This window comes from Culex pipiens, chromosome 2 (genome assembly GCF_016801865.2).
Source record: "Culex pipiens pallens isolate TS chromosome 2, TS_CPP_V2, whole genome shotgun sequence".
NCBI lineage: Eukaryota > Metazoa > Arthropoda > Insecta > Diptera > Culicidae > Culex > Culex pipiens.
In genome coordinates this window covers 83537724-83554846 of record NC_068938.1, presented here as the reverse complement: position 1 = coordinate 83554846, position 17123 = coordinate 83537724, and the positions used below count along the sequence as shown (strand labels likewise).

The 17123-nt window shown below is 37.0% G+C and overlaps 1 protein-coding gene across 12 annotated transcripts in view; it reads right to left on the bottom strand.

The window, feature by feature from the left end:
• LOC120426262 (protein NDRG3) overlaps nucleotides 1-17123 on the bottom strand; it is a 166569-nt gene that overhangs the window by 31125 nt on the left and 118321 nt on the right. For all 12 annotated transcript variants that reach the window (XM_052708907.1, XM_052708904.1, XM_052708899.1 and 9 more), the window contains one exon: nucleotides 8568-8761. In XM_052708907.1, the coding sequence (XP_052564867.1) occupies nucleotides 8568-8761 (194 nt within the window). The remainder of the gene's footprint in view (nucleotides 1-8567; nucleotides 8762-17123) is intronic.

Below are 17123 nucleotides of genomic sequence, written 5' to 3'. Positions count from 1 at the left end.
GTTTTTTTTTCTCAATCGGGCTTGTTTTACGTGACAGGTGGTGCGGTTGGTTTCGTTTTTCACCGTTCTGTTGCGAGGTTGCGTGGAAGTTTTCTTGCAACTTGCGTGCAATATTGATTTAAAGTGTTACAAACCAGGGGTGCCAGAGGTTATAGAATTTAAATTAATTAATAACATTTTAATTTTTGTGTAAGCTTTGGGAAGAGATGTGCATCCGGGATTTAGCGCATTTCTCGTTGATTTGTGTTTTATGAAATCAATGGTTTCGCGTGAGAAGTAGTTTTTTTCTTTTCGGTTTGTGTTGGGCAAGTGTTGGTCATGTAAAGGGCGCAAAGCAACGTGCAAAGGTGTCTGCTAGAAACTGGTGATAAAGCACTGAAACTCATGATTATCTCTCGGAAAGAAAAGAGACACTGTACTCATCCAAAATCAGCAGTGCAGTGTCTGGATTGCAGATAATATCCTTTTCAAGAAGTCTAGATTTTGGTCTCTCAAATGTTTTCCTAATTTTCCCTATCTTTTTTTTTCTTTCACAATCTTCTGATAATGTTTCTACCGAAATCCTCATTAAGTAGAACCCACCTTAAAGCCCAACCTTTTTTTATCTATTACTTTTTTTTCTTAGCGCTGTCGGTTTACTTAGACCGTTTAAACTCAAATTCGAAAATCTTTTACTTTGAACAAATCTTAACTATCTTACTTTAGCCTCAGTACTATAACCTTTAACTGTCCACCCTACCTATTTAATAATGACATGCAATTTTAAATGTTTCAGCTGGGTATTAAGGTAATTTATTATAATGATAAATTGACTTTATATTGAAATTATATTTTACACATGACACACCCTACACAATGCCAATGCAATACAAATATCGGAGCGTTTGGTACGGTATGTCCACGCATCCTTCCTCCCCTGAAGATTCTGCGAAATGTGATCCGTTCTCAGAATCCTCTCTGCGGTAAACACAACGCAGTAGGGCTGGCCGCTTTAATTTTTGTAATACATTTTCGGGGTAACTCGGATGTACTGCAATTATTAATAATGACAAGAAAAGTGCTTGGGGCGTCATCTAATCACAAGACTTTCCAGCATGCTTTCATCGGACTGGCTGCGTTTGTGTTAGATTAGATTAGATTAGATTAGAAAAAGTGAAATTAACCCTCTACTGCCCAAATTTTTTTTCGAATTTTTTTCCCGTGTTCAGGAGGTCATTTTGAGCAACTTTTGTTCCACGAAAAACTTTGCTTTTCTTGTTTTATGGTTGTGTTGTTTCATTTTTAGTATTTTAATCTGCATTCATCTTGCTTTGTTTATGTTTGTTTTTGGTAGTATTTGGCCTACTCTACCGTGTTTTTACAGTAACTTCTCAATTTTTTGCATGTTTTTCACATTTTCTGCTTTAAAATGGCACCATTATCATTATAGTTGTAAAAAAAATGCGTAGAGGCATAGTCTGGGACACTAGAAAAATTACTGCATACTTCTTTTTGCTTATAATATAGGAAATGTTAGTAAAAAACACTGCAAAAGTTGACCTCTAAAAAAATGTCATTTTAAAAAACATTGGCAAAGTCACGTAAAACAAGTAAAACTTCCAACCCATAAATTTTCTAAAATTTTAAGAGTTCTTATTTCCAATGCTTTTTAAAGATCAAAAATAAGTTGAAAAATGGATTTTTGGCGATTTTTTAAATCGAAGCCCGTCTAAAGGCGGGGTTGGGTTGTAGAGGGTTAAACAGACACTAATAAAATTAAAAACAGCTCCTGATGCAAAATTATATAATTCAAAAAAAACTGAAACCATTCTCAGTCCTTTTTTTTGTTGTACGGAATAATGCAGAATTACGTAAAATAAAAAGAGTATTTCTGCAGAATTTATAGAAAAAATTTCTTATGCACTATGAAAACCGTCATCTAACTTTGATACGATTTCATGTTACAACAAAAAATTCTAGAGTTTTTTTGAATAGGACCTATAAACATTAGAGTGTAACAAAAATGACTTTTTGGTGGGCATTCAGGGGTTTGTTCCGGTGGGCATACTGAGCCTAAATCCCAAATATGAGCTTGATTGGACGTCACAGGAGCTGGCGCTCCGCCCTTCAATTTTAAATGGGATTTAACCCGTAAAAAAAGATTTTTTCAAAAATGTCACTTTTTGAGGCATTTTGGCCACCAATGCGTTTACCAAAAACAGCACTGGCGTGTAGGCCAGATCCTTGCGCATCTTTTGGTATATATAACATTGAAGTTTGGAGCATCCTAGAGCTCGGTACAGACCTTCAAAGTTTGGCATTTTTTCGAAAAATCGGTCCCGGCAAAAAAGATATGCGTCGCACCTCGCGACGCCCGAGACGCCATTTGATTTTGCTGGGAGCGATTTTTCGAAAAAATGCCAAACTTTGAAGGTCTGTACCGAGCTCCAGGATGCTCCAAACTTCAATGTTATATATACCAAAAGATGCGCAAGGATCTGGCCTACACGCCAGTGATGTTTTTGGTAAACGCATTGGTGGCCAAAATGCCTCAAAAAGTGACATTTTTGAAAAAATCTTTTTTTACGGGTTAAATCCCATTTAAAATTGAAGGGCGGAGCGCCAGCTCCTGTGACGTCCAATCAAGCTCATATTTGGGATTTAGGCTTAGTATGCCCACCGGAACAAACCCCTGAATGCCCGCCAAAAAGTCATTTTTGTTACACTCTAATAAACATATAGTTTCAAAATGGCATGGTATAAAAGGCTAGTCAGAGAAATATACGTTGTGGTAGCTAGAACAAATTTTATTGGAAAAATACTATCAAAAGCATCTTCTAGGAAACTTTCAATTCATTCCAATGCTTCAAAAAGTTTCATCGAAAAAAATCTGAGACAGGTACCTTAATACTTTTTAAAGTTTTTGCCTTCCTCACTGAGATAAGGCTATAATCCTGCTCGAAAAATGAACTTTTGAAAAACAGCTCGTAGACCTATATTCATGTATACCTATCGACTCAGAATCGAAAACTGAACAATTGTCTGTGTGTGTGTGCGTATGTGTGTGCGTATTCACTTTGGTGCTAAAAATTCTTGCCAAGTTTTCTCGGCACTGGCTGATCCGAAAAAAACGAAACTATTGGCACTACGCCCCCCGGGGCATGGCCTTCCTCTAACGTGGGATTTCTGCTCCAGCGCCTCTGACGAGACAGGAGAAACCGGGACCGACGTTTTACTTCACCATCCGATAGAAGCTCAGTGGATAAGGCGGGAATCGAACCCGCGTCTCATAGCATCATCGGGATCGGCAGCCGAAGCCGCTACCCCTGCGCCACGAGACCCACCTGCTGATCCGACTTGAGTCAAATAAGCTGCATTCGATTTTTTTGGTGCCCCATACTGCACTATTGAATTGTTTGAAGATCCGATAAGTAGTTCAAAAGTTACGTATAAAAAAGTGCCAGAGTTGCGAATCAGGTGCTGGAATTTTGATGCCGGGTCTCACTTATCTATATGAAAACTATGTCCGGATCTATCATCCGACCCATCGTTGGTTAGGTAATCAAAAGACCTTTCAAATGAGTCCAAAACATTAAAGATCTGGCAACCCTGTCTCAAGTTATGACCACTTAAGTGATATTTATGTACTTTTTTGAAGCCGGATCTCACTTAAATGTTTGAAAACTATGTACCGATCCATCATCCGACCCATCGTTAGTTGGGTAATCAAAAAACCTTTCCAATGAGTCCAAAACATTGAAGATCTGGCAACCCTGTCCCGAGATATGACCACTTAAGTGATATTTATGTACTTTTTTAAAGCCGGATCTCACTTAAATGTATGTAAACTATGTCCGGATCCATCATCCGACCCATCGTTAGTTAGGTAATCAAAAGACCTTTCCAATGAGTCCAAAACATTGAAGATCTGGCAACCCTGTCTCAAGTTATGACCACTTAAGTGATATTTATGTACTTTTTTGAAGCCGGATCTCACTTAAATGTTTGTAAACTATGTCCGGATCCATCATCCGACCCATCGTTAGTTAGGTAATCAAAAGACCTTTCCAATGAGTCCAAAACATTGAAGATCTGGCAACCCTGTCTCGAGATATGACCACTTAAGTGATATTTATGTACTTTTTTAAAGCCGGATCTCACTTAAATGTTTGTAAACTATGTCCGGATCCATCATCCGACCCATCGTTAGTTAGGCAATAAAAAGACCTTTCCAATGAGTCCAAAACATTGAAGATCTGGCAACCCTGTCTCGAGATATGACCACTTAAGTGATATTTATGTACTTTTTTAAAGCCGGATCTCACTTATCTATATGAAAACTATGTCCGGATCTATCATCCGACCCATCGTTAGTTAGGTAATCAAAAGACCTTTCCAATGAGTCCAAAACATTGAAGATCTGGCAACCCTGTCTCAAGTTATGACCACTTAAGTGATATTTATGTACTTTTTTGAAGCCGGATCTCACTTCCGGATCCATCATCCGACCCATCGTTGGTTAGGTTTGAAGATCTGGCAACGCTCAGTCTCAAGTTATGATCGCTTAAGTGACATTTGTGTATTTTTTTATTGAGAAATAGATGGAATTGGTGTCCAAACCCATCATATCACCAAATGTTGGTAAAAAGTGAGGAAGGCGCCAACCACATAGGTGGATTAAGTTAGTTTTTTTTAAGTTCCTTCATTATTTATTAGAAACTTTAAAACAGTGGTTCTCAACCTTTATCGATCCATTCCCCCCTTGGCTGAATGTCAGGAACATCATTCCCCCCAACTTCCCCCCATATCCAACTAATGGGTATCATTGCAAAAATGTCATAGTTTTGGTATTAATGTTTGCAGAAACTTTACATTTTTCACAACATTACATTTTTTCTTCACACGCAACAATTTACACATACTTGCAGCATTTTAAAACGAATTTTCATTACCTGTTCATATTTAATATTCCAAAAGCTCACGAAAAATCTTTGTTAAATAATCTTTTTATAAATGTTCCTGTATGTTGCAATATTGCAAACACTAACAGTTTTATTTTTTATCAATCACAGACAGAAATCATGACTGATATTTTATTTAAAGAAAATACATAAAGACGTCAAATAATTCAAATAATATTTGATGCTCGATTATTTTTAAAGTAATAGAATTTTGCTCAAAAAGATGCGAAAACTCCCAGGAATTAATGTAAATAATGTTCAAATAAACGCATCAACGCAAAACTTCACGAATATATTTTATCAAAAGCTTCCCAGTTAAAAAAAATACCTAAACCTAACAAAACCAAAACAAAATTGACATAAAATAAAAATATTTTCAAAAATTTCTCATTTTGAAAGGAAATGAAAATTAGCTTGAATTTATTTTAAAAATATAAGTAAAGCTAATTTTTGAAATTTATTACAAAATATGCTCATGTAGAAAATAATGTGTCAATTCACATTTTTTTTATGAAATTCCAATTAAAAAAAAAAAAGTTTGAGAGAATGCAAATATAAAAAATATGGTATTATTCAGAACAATTTCACGGAGTTTTCTATTCTTTTCGATAAACTATTTTGAATTTTAGTTTTTGTCAGCTATATTTTTGAAACACCTGCAAAGATGAAATCTAAAGAAATAAAAATTGCTGTTGTATCTTATCAAAGAAATTCACATATATTTCAAATATATTGTGAGCTTTAAAGGTTATCAAAATACAAACAAAGATTTATATTTTTACAAAAACGCATTGGATTTCTATTACATCGTCATTCCCCCCAAGAATGGCCAAATTCCCCCCAGGGGGGAATTCCTCACCGGTTGAGAAACACTGCCCTAGAAGGTCGTCACCATGTGTGTCAATAACTTCAAAAGATTGCCCTTATCAAGTACAACAGCTCATCTGAAGGCACCATTTGGCTAAGACTACAAATAAAATAGTCAACCATTTATTCCACTGAATTTAAAATGAAAATAAATAATAAAAAAATTGAATAATAAAAACTTTTAAAATATTCTGCAATAAGGTTGCTAAATAGACCAAATTCGATCCATGTGCTCCGATTAACCCTAGATGACGTTACTTAGTCTATTCTTAAGCTATTCTTTTTACTTATTTGCTCATGTTTATGTTAAAAAAGCTTCGAAAAAAAAAACATTGACCCATGAAATCCTCAAATTCGGAACACTTTTTGCCTTCCTCACCTCACTGAGGCAAGGCTATAAAATCACTCGAAAATTGAACTTCTTAAATATACCTTCTAGATATACCTTCACGTATACATATCGGCTCAGAATCAAATTCTGAGCAAATGTCTGTGGGGATGTGTGGTAGACATATTATTTTTCCACACGATTTTCTCAGAACCGATTTTAGCCGGGTCAGCCTTATTCGATTCGGGGTCCCATAAGACCCTATTAAAATTTATTCTGTTTAGTAAAGTATTTTAAAAGTTATGCTAAGAAAAAGATTTTTCTATCTACAAAAAAGGATGATTTTTGCATAACCTCAAAAGGCCGGGTCTTTTGCCTTCCTCACTGAGGTAAGGCTATAATCCTGCTCTAAAAATGAACTTTGTATAAAAACGTCGTAGACCCACCTTCATGTATACATATCGACTCAGAATCGAAAACTAAACAAATGTCTGTGTGTATGTGTGTGTGTATGTGTGTGTGTATGTGTGTGTGTATGTGTGTGTGTATGTGTGTGTGTATGTATGTATGTGACCAACAAACTAGCTCATGTTTCTCGGCACTGGCTGAACCGATTTGACCCGAACCTGTTGCATTCGACTTGGTTTAGGGTCCCATAGATCGAGTTTTATACAGATTGAAGTTTCGATAAGTAGTTCAAAAGTTATGTATAAAAGTGTGTTTTCACATATATCCGGATCTCGCTTAAATGTATGTAAACTATGTCCGGGTCCACCATCCGACCCATCGTTGGGTAGGTTATCAAAAGACCTTTCCAACGAGTCCAAAACATTGAAGATCTGGCAACCCTGTCTCGAGATATGGCCACTTAAGTGATAATTGTGTACTTTTTGAAAGCCGGATCTCACTTAAATTTATGTAAACTATGTCCGGATCCACCATCCGACCCATCGTTGGTTAGGTTATCAAAAGACCTTTCTAACGAGTCCAAAACATTGAAGATCTGGCAACCCTGTCTCGAGATATGGCCACTTAAGTGATATTGATGTACTTTTTGGAAGCCGGATCTCACTTAAATGTATGTAAACTATGTCCGGATCCACCATCCGACCCATCGTTGGTTAGGTTATCAAAAGACCTTTCCAACGAGTCCAAAACATTGAAGATCTGGCATCCCTGTCTCGAGATATGGCCACTTAAGTGATATTGATGTACTTTTTGAAAGCAAGATCTCACTTAAATGTATGTAAACTATGTCCGGATCCACCATCCGACCCATCGTTGGTTAGGTTATCAAAAGACCTTTCTAACGAGTCCAAAACATTGAAGATCTGGCAACCCTGTCTCGAGATATGGCCACTTAAGTGATATTGATGTACTTTTTGGAAGCCGGATCTCACTTAAATGTATGTAAACTATGTCCGGATCCACCATCCGACCCATCGTTGGTTAGGTTATCAAAAGACCTTTCCAACGAGTCCAAAACATTGAAGATCTGGCATCCCTGTCTCGAGATATGGCCACTTAAGTGATATTGATGTACTTTTTGAAAGCAAGATCTCACTTAAATGTATGTAAACTATGTCCGGATCCACCATCCGACCCATCGTTGGTTAGGTTATCAAAAGACCTTTCTAACGAGTCCAAAACATTGAAGATCTGGCAACCCGTTCTCGAGATATGGCCTCTTAAGTTATATTTATGTACTTTTTTTTATTCCGGATCTAAAAAATAGATGAAATTTGTGTACAACCCCATCATATCAGCCATTGTTGGTAATGAGTGAGGAAGGCTCCAACCACATAGGTGGATTAAGTTAGTTTTTGTTTACGTGCGAGAGTCACGCCAGATGCGAAACGGCCGGTTGCCACATTGCTTCAAATGAGAGTCTGCATGTTTTCTGGAAAAGTCTGTATCAGGTATATATTTTTTCATAAACTTATTTTCATTATTACTTTGTTAATGTGAGGAAGGCACCAACAACCTAATGGTGGATTAAGAAACGTTTTTCTTTTAGAAGTAAACAAATTTGGGTTCTCTTCATAAGTTCACATTTTCTACAAAATAATGACTACAAACGCCTTATCCAATACATTCAGAGGTTAGCTATGGTTTTTTTTAATAAGTCTAGTCATTTTTGTGTGGAATTTTCAGTTGAAATTATTTGTAATTTTTTAATTACTATTACATAGTCTAGGAATGTGGTACTTTGTTGAAAAAGATCAACTGTACTAGTAAAATAACAAGAGAATGGCCTATGGTCTTAAAAATAGTAGGGTCAACTGAAACATATCATAAAAGTGTTCCGAGTTTTTGGGTGTTCCTGATATGTGAGATAACTGTAATTAGATTGCAGTTTTGCATTAGCAATAATGACTTTTCGAATTCCCATTAGAGATCCCATCCTCGTTCCCCGTCACGAAAATACTCACAGTTGAGTCCCAGATCGTGGTACGTCACGATGGCCGGTTTCGTTGTATCGCCCTGGACCGCCACGAGGATGTCGCCCTTGTCCGTGGGGACGCGCCGCAGGTCACACTGGCCAACGATCGATCCCCGCTGGTTCGGGTACTGCAGCTGAACGGAGCGCAGCTCGATGTCGTCCATTGGGTCCACGGGCATGGCTCTGTGGAGGGGGGGAGAGGAAGCAGAAAGAAACACCATTAGGATTTATGAATTGGCTGTCAACCGAGGTTGTGGAGCAATTTAGGGGGTGGGTTTATTAATATATATTTCATAGGGCTGAGCTGTCGTCGTCGATGGGCTTCATTTGGCGAAATTGTAGTTGGATTTAATGGTGGAATTAATTTAGCGAGATTATTTTCTCACTTGGTTACGACGATTATATTGCCTAACAACATGGATCGATGTTGGCAAGGACGCTGAGCTGTAGCTGATGATTAAAATGGAGTTGGTCCTTGGGCCATATTTATACAACCTTATTCTATTTAACGATATTCGATTTGATAGTTGATTTCAACATAATAAAAAAGTATTTTAAACTGTGTATAATCCCAAAGTAAGCTAATTCAATCAATTTCTAACCAAGACAAACAACATACTTTACCCAATCTGATTGAATTTCCATCAAGATCGGTTCGTTCTTCCCCAATCAGAAAACTTTCAAACAAATCTATCCAAATTATGCGATCCATTAATTCGGTGATGTTTAAACTCCCATTATCCTGCCACTCTGAAGGAAGAACCCCTCCCACCAAACCTAGAACGAAGGCCTAAAGTAAATCGATTTTAATACACCACCCACTTGCCTCAATTTCGTTCCAATTTCATAGGGTGGCTGTTCAATTGTTGCACCTTTTGGAACGTTCAAATTCAGCAACCGACAAATCACCCCTTCTAAAGCGTCGCATTCCGCAAAGCCGAGTTGGGAATAAGCGCTGAAGAAAATCCCCGGCGGGGGTTTCCGGTAGGATCCCCGGATTGATTGGACATTGAAAATTCATCTCCCCGGTTCCAGCGTGCCTATACAGAGTTGAAAGGCTGGCTGGCAGGTGGCCTCCTGTTGCTGAAGCTCCCTTTTTCCCTCCGGTGGGTGCCGACTCGCAGGTCGGAATTTGAGTTATTAAATTGAAAAATGAATTTGGGGGTATAGTGCCAGGCGGTTTCGGGTATTATGACCAGTTTGTGGATTTTGTGTGGGTGGGTGATGTTATTAGTTTTTGAAAATGTTACAGGTTGTGGATTGTGTGGAATGGAAAGAAGAGTTATTGGAAATTGAGCTCAAACTCAAATCATCAAGAATCTTATGAATAACTAAAGTTTTTGGGCATCGGATTAGCGGCGCCAGAAGTACCCTTATCGATGTGCATCGGGCAATAATACAGTCCCGGCTCTTCTACGCCTGGGGAATCGTCAGCTCGGCAACACCAGCCGCCATCCGACCACTCGGACCCGCATACGTGGCTGGAATCCGGAGCGCCTCTGGGGCTTTCCGTTCCAGTCCATGCAAGGCTATCTACGCTGAGTCCGGCCAGCTGCCGTTCGAACACGCCGCAACCGCGGTAATGGTAACCAAAGCCACGAGACTCGCAGCAGGAGGGACCATCGGGCCGCACCACTCGTTGAGTAAAAGAGCTAGAGAAGAGTTCAACAGAATCACCAAATTGGAGTTGCCTGAAGTTGCGCGGAAACTCAGAATCGGAGAGCGCCCATGGCACGCCGAAAAGCCGAAGATCGACTGGGAGATGACAGCCTACGTTCGGGCTGGTGAATCTACCCAGAAGGTCATGGCCGCCTTCGGAGTAGTCAAAGAGAAGTACGCCAACTACCATCAGATCTACACCGACGGATCCAAAGACGACGATTTCACGGGCTGCGGAATCGTTGATGGCACCGAGAGGACGGCCATCCGACTGCCCGCACAGTGCAGCGTCTTCTCTGCAGAAGCTCACGCGATCGTTAAGGCACTGAAGAACCTCCCTGACGGAGGCGAAGAATCCACGGTTGTCTTTACCGACTCTGCCAGCGTGGCCGAGGCGGTGGAAAGCGGCCTATCGCAACACCCATGGATTCAAGAAATCGAAAGTGAGATGACCAGAACCAAAGCCACTCTGTGCTGGATCCCCGGCCATTGTGGAATAGCCGGCAACGAGAGTGCCGACGAAACTGCGAAAGCAGCCAAACAGCTTCAAGCTATAACACTACCAGTCCCGGCCCAGGACATTCTGCTGTGGGTCAAGGATAAAATACGCCTAGCCTGGGAGAGGGAATGGCATTCCGAGAGAGATTTGTTCTTGAGGAAGGTCAAACCCAACACCCTGCCAGGCGATGACCGCGAAAACCAAGAGGAGCAACGTGCGCTCACTCGACTCCGAATCGGTCACACCCGCATCACGCACGAGGGACTGTTTCGAGGCGAACGAGCGATGTGCGACACATGCGGCGTGCCGCTAACGGTCGAACACATCCTTTGCACGTGCATGAAATTCGACCAACACCGAGACGACACGGCACAAAGTGTATATGGAGCGCTGAACAACGACCCGGAGGCTGAGAGGAAGCTCATCCTCTACCTCCGGGACACTGACCTGTTCGATAAGATATGAACCACTGTCGCGCCCGGAGGTCCCGGGGCCCCCCTGACCACACGTCATCGGCCAGTGGAACAGGGAACACCCTCCGGCTCCTCCGGGGCGCCTGGTGTAAATATCAAACGACGGAAGCATCCACTGGGAAGCTTGGGAGACCCGGGGCCCCCCTAACCACAAGTCATTTGAGGAGTGGAATAGGGACAACCCCCCGGGCTCCTGGGCTCCCAGTTGGAAGAGGACGCACAAAGGGGAATTGAACACCCCCTGTCCCCTCGGACAAGTATTGGTGACAAGGCCCAGCAGGCCCAACGTTGGAGGCCAACAAACCAGCAAATAGCAAGTGACGACCAGCGTACGGAGAAAAACTAGTATTACACAAGTTAGAATAACAAATTAAGTTTATATTTAATACTAAGGGCAGCGAATGACCAAGAAGGTTAAAGCTGCCAGAAATAAATGAATTAACAACAACAACAACAACTAAAGTTTTCAGAGTATAAAATTAAGAAACTAAGAATTTTAGTTTCGATTTCTGTGCAATTAATTTAGTTTATGCAACAAGTTGCAAAAAGAGGATTTTTTCAGCACGAGTCGTACATTTATCCAACGAGGTTCACCGAGTTGGATAAATACGACGAGTGCTGAAAAAATCAAGTTTTGCAACGAGTTCCATACAACATTTTTTGCAATTTCGAAAAACACCCATGGAGTGAAATTTTAAGTCGAATTTTCATGTATTTTGTCAACCAATCGTTTAAATCAAAAAAATGTTGAAAAATGTTACTTTTCGAGACAAGTGCTGAAAAGTTCAACTTTTCTGTACTGTAAAAACATGAAAAAATAAGATAGGCGAAATTTAATTATATTAGGTGGTAGAGTAGGCCCAATACTACCAAAAACAAACATAAACTAAACAAGAAAAATGCAAATTAAAATACTAAAAATGAAACAAGAAAAAAATAAAACAAGAAAAGTAAAGTTTTCCGTAGAACAAAAGTTGCTCAAAATGACCTCCTGAACACGGGTAAAATAAATATTTTCGAAAAAAATATTTGGGCAGTAGAGGGTTAAGTCATTTTTTCCTTTGTTCTGCACGTTTTTCATACTTTCTACTATAGAATGATATCAATATTATTTATATTGTAATGTTTAGAGACATAACGTCATGATTCGAAATCCGGACACTTAGTACCATATTATTTTTGTTATAGCTGGCAAAAAATCATGAAATTAGTTGGAAATGTAGAAATATCATCAGGATTTAGTATAAACAGTCAGTTTTAAGAGAATGCATGCAAAATATGTCTTTTCTATCACTTTTTCATCAGAATTTGAAAATTAAAATGACTTGTTGTGCTTCGAATCCCGGACAATGTTAAAAGCTGATTCGAAATCCGGACACTTTTGCTTCGAATTCCGGACACTCGATTTTGCTTATGAATCGCACAAATTTGGACTGAAATGTTAGTGAATGGCATTCTTTAGGTCTCAAATAAGCTGTTAACATCAAAACAATCGATATTTTATATAAAATTTGCTAGAATTTAAGGAAATCAGAAACATAAATTTCTGCTTTGCCTTCCCGGTGCTTCGGACGCATATGAAATATTTTACGTGAAATGTTTCGCATTTTTGGTAATCTTATATGTTTATTTTATTTAATTGTTTTGACATTAACTACAGCGTTCAAACAAACTTTAAATGGAAGTTGATGTTAGAATTCATCAAATTACACAGTTTTGACATTCATAATACGAACTAATATCCAAATAATTGATATAAAAATTTGAAGTGTCCGGGTTTCGAAGCGTCCGGGAATTCGAATCATGACGTTAGTCTGGTACACAAAAAAAAACACTGCATACTTATTTTCACAAAGTATAGGGGAAATGTTAGTATGAAACACAGCCAAGGTTGACCCCAGAAAAATGACATTTTTAAAAACATTGGCAATGTCACATAAAGCAAGTCACACTTCCAACCTTATAATTTTCTTTAATTTTTAGAGTTATTCTTTCCAATGCGTTTGAAAGATCAAAAATAGGTTGAAAATGGATTTTTGGCGAATTTTTAGATTGATGCCTGCTAAGAGGCGGGGTTGGGTTGTTAAGGGTTAATTTTCAAACTTTTTTTTTAATTTGGGTCACGAACAAAAACTTTACATTGGATTGGTTATAGAGCGTCCAATTTCCCGGGGTTACAAATTTCCCGGGAAACGGGAAATTTCCAGCCAATATCCGGGAAATCCCGGGAATTCCCGAGAAAATTTAAATTTATTGAAAATTGTTATGATCTTGGTTTTAATTAATATTATGCAACAAAATTGTATAGGACATCAGCATTAATGGTTTAAATAAGTATGAAGATCAAGTAACAGCTTGACTGCATGTAAAAAATCATTCAACTACAAGAAAATGTATTTTGGTATTTTTGATGAGAAATTTCAAACTTGCCTCTGTGACCAGTTTATTGAAATGAGAAAAAATAATATGCAGAAATAACGTTTTTCATGACAAATACTGGTTTCAGCTCTTGAACAAATGGTAAAGCTTTTTAGTGTTGGTTCTACTCCAAACAACCCAATGTTTTCAAATATTTGAAGCAGGCTTTGAATATATTTTTGCATTTTTTGAGAACAAACAATAGAATGTATTTTTCAATGATTTTTTTTTTGTTTTATTATGCAACATGATTTAAATTATACGATAAATTAACATCATTCCACAAAAAGTCTTCTTTTTTCACATTAAACCCTCTAACACATAGTTGCACCAGTGCTCCATAATTCTTTTACTTCAAATTGTAATTTCTTTAGTACTAAGTATTCAACCTATTGAATTAATTCTTTTTGCACAAATTCAATTTTCATCTCATTTGATCATGATAAACAAAAACGTAAATAAATCTCATTTTTTATTTGGAGGTAATGAGTTAATATTGTTTTGATGAAATAACATCAATCTGTTAAAAGCTTACCTAATTGTAATAATTTAATACTCATTAAGCAAGATCTATTCCCAGTTACTTTAAAAATAAATATTATCAGAAATGATTCTGATATCATAATTTCTGATAATCAGATTAATTATATATAAACCAAACAATACATTTAATTGAACAAAATCATGTCGAGTTTGTTCATTTATTATTTTTTCAGAGCATTTTCAAAAAATAGTTCCAAAAATTTAAGAAAATGTATACTTCCGCTTGAATTTCGGGAATTCCCGGGAAATTTGTAACGGGATTTTTTTTTTCGGGAAATCCCGGGAATTCCCGGGAAATTTTTTCCCGGGACGGGAAATTGGACGCTCTAATTGGTTAACATGGGCGGCAAAATTTTGGCCGTAAAAAAAAGGATTTTGAGAAATCAAATTGCAGGGAAAAAAAATCAATTCAAAATTAAGCCAAAAAATCCGTTTACCTATTTTTTCTGAAAAGCTCTCATTAAAACCTACAACTTTATTAAAGACACCAAATCGATCAGAAAATTCCTTCATAAGATCTAGATTTTTGAATATTTACGTACCATTTTTATATGAACTACTGCTACAATATTGAGACTTGTATGGGAAGAGGCCGGAAGTTTTGACCAAATAAATAAATACAAAAAAAACAGAAAATCTACCAATTTTGTATAAAATTACTAACCAGCCTTGTTTACACATTTTTTACTATTTAACAATCTTTGTGAAAAATTCAAAACATATTTGTAAAGTATTTTAAAAGAATTCCAGATCAAATTAATGGTTACTCCTATCATGATATTATAGTGAATACGTTATCAAAAAGTTTATGGTAAAAATTTCTTCTGTTTGGTTTAAAATTGTTCAATTAAGACTGAATGTGGCTTAATTTTTGGAAAATGCTAAGATCTTAGTTTGACAGAAATGCTCTTCAGTTCAATTCAATATTTCTGAATCAAAGTTCCACTCAACAAACATAAACCATAAAACCCAACCAATCAGAAATATTCAATTTCCCGACTTTTTCATTTCACCCACTGAAAGTCAATCGATTGCTAAAATAAAACCGAAAAAAACTCTGTAAAACAAAGAACTTTTTCCCGTAAAATATGCGAACACGTTGATGATTTATGGCCGTCGTCCAGCTGAACTTAATTGGATTAGATTGAGGCACTTTGGTGCTCGGACTCATTTTTTTCTTCTTTGTTTCCTATTGAAGGAAGGAATTTTGCATATTCTGATATGGTGGAAAAACGAAGTGCTTTCGTGCAGGATTGATTTCCCTACACTTCCGGCCCTTTTTTTCGATTGCACTGGTCGGCAAAAACTAACCTCGCACACTGTGAAAAGTGCTGATTTTGAACTTTTCTGTAAGTTACAGGCAGAATTTCCCAAACAGTTTTCCACGTGCTTCTCACCTCTATTTGGCAGGATAAAAATGGAGGAAAAGCCAGTAGTGCCCGTTTAGAACAGATTAGCCCCTTCAGCCCTCGGGTTACACAACGCCGCCACGCCAGGAAGCCCACCCACTTGCCGTCGGCGTCGACGTCGCCGGTGGCCACCCACCTAGAAGAGTGGGAAACTTTGTTTTCCAAAGTGGGTCGCTATGGCAGCCAGCCAATGTGGCGACTTTGCAGCCAGCCAGAGCCAGGGCTGCAATTTTCATCGTGAATTGGCGTGTGCACGTGAATGAAAGGTAAAAATGGTCGATTTTGATAAAAGATTACTGAAATAAAAAAAAACAAACAATAGTTTTTTTTAAATGGATTTTGATTCAAAGCATTTCATTTTATAAATTTCACATCTTTATTTTTTTATATAATCAGTCTAAGCAAGCGATTCTACACTTAATTAATTTTTAATGATTTGAATGAATTTTGTCCATTGATTCCTTATGTACAAACTCTATATTGAATTTGCGTCTGTTTAAAAACATATTTTTGAAATAAAAAATCTCTACTAACATTTTTTACGGGCTTAGATCATATTGATTGAAACTTTTGAAACGTTATTCTAGATTCAAGATATTTTGTAACAAAAAAAAAAATACACAAAAGATGCGTTTTGCGTATATTACAGTGCAAATTGAGATTCCAAGATTGCTTGACATACAATGTTAGAATAATAGTTTAAAAGGTTATATTTAAATCGATAACGTTGCTTTTAATGAAAAAAAAGCAAAAAAGTACTTTTTCGCATCTTTCTTTTTGAAATCACTGTTTCCTAAAATTCATATCATGGTCGACATAATACGTCTGTCATGCACTCTTATTAAATGTTTTTGATAATTTGCAATATGGGTATTGTTCATTGTGATTATTTGCCTTTTCACTTTATCTAGTTTTATAATGTTTAAAATTTTCACAAATTACCGTTTTTGCGAGAATACTCAATTTTTTTAGCTAATACGGTTATATAACGAAGCGAAATTTGGTATGCTTTTTGATTTCGTTAGAGTTTTTTTTTTGTAAATCAAATAAATTTTCACAAAATACCGTATTTCTTTAAAATTACATATTTTTTTATAATTGGAAAATTGAAATTCGGTTTGCATCTTTACTTAATTAGAGTTTTTTTTGTAAATACTGAAATTTTCACAAAATATCAGATTTTTTAATTAGTGATTTGTTTTTAATTTCAATGTGGGTATCAAACGAAGCGAAATTTCGAATTCATTTTCACTTAATCAAAAAGTTTCAAGTAAAATACTGAAATTATCACAAAACATCGTATTATTTTGAAATTACTCAAATTTATAGTTTGCATCAAAGTATCAAAGGAATTTCAATGAAAAATACAGAATTTGAAAACTTAATTTTTTGTGGAAATTTGAGTATAAATATTACTCTAATAAAAGTGAAAATGCCCAAAATTAAAAATTTAAAGATTTAAGAATTTTCAAAATATACGGTATTTATTTATTTTTATTAGAGTATTTATAATTTGAATCTTACAACATTATTAAAAACTATAT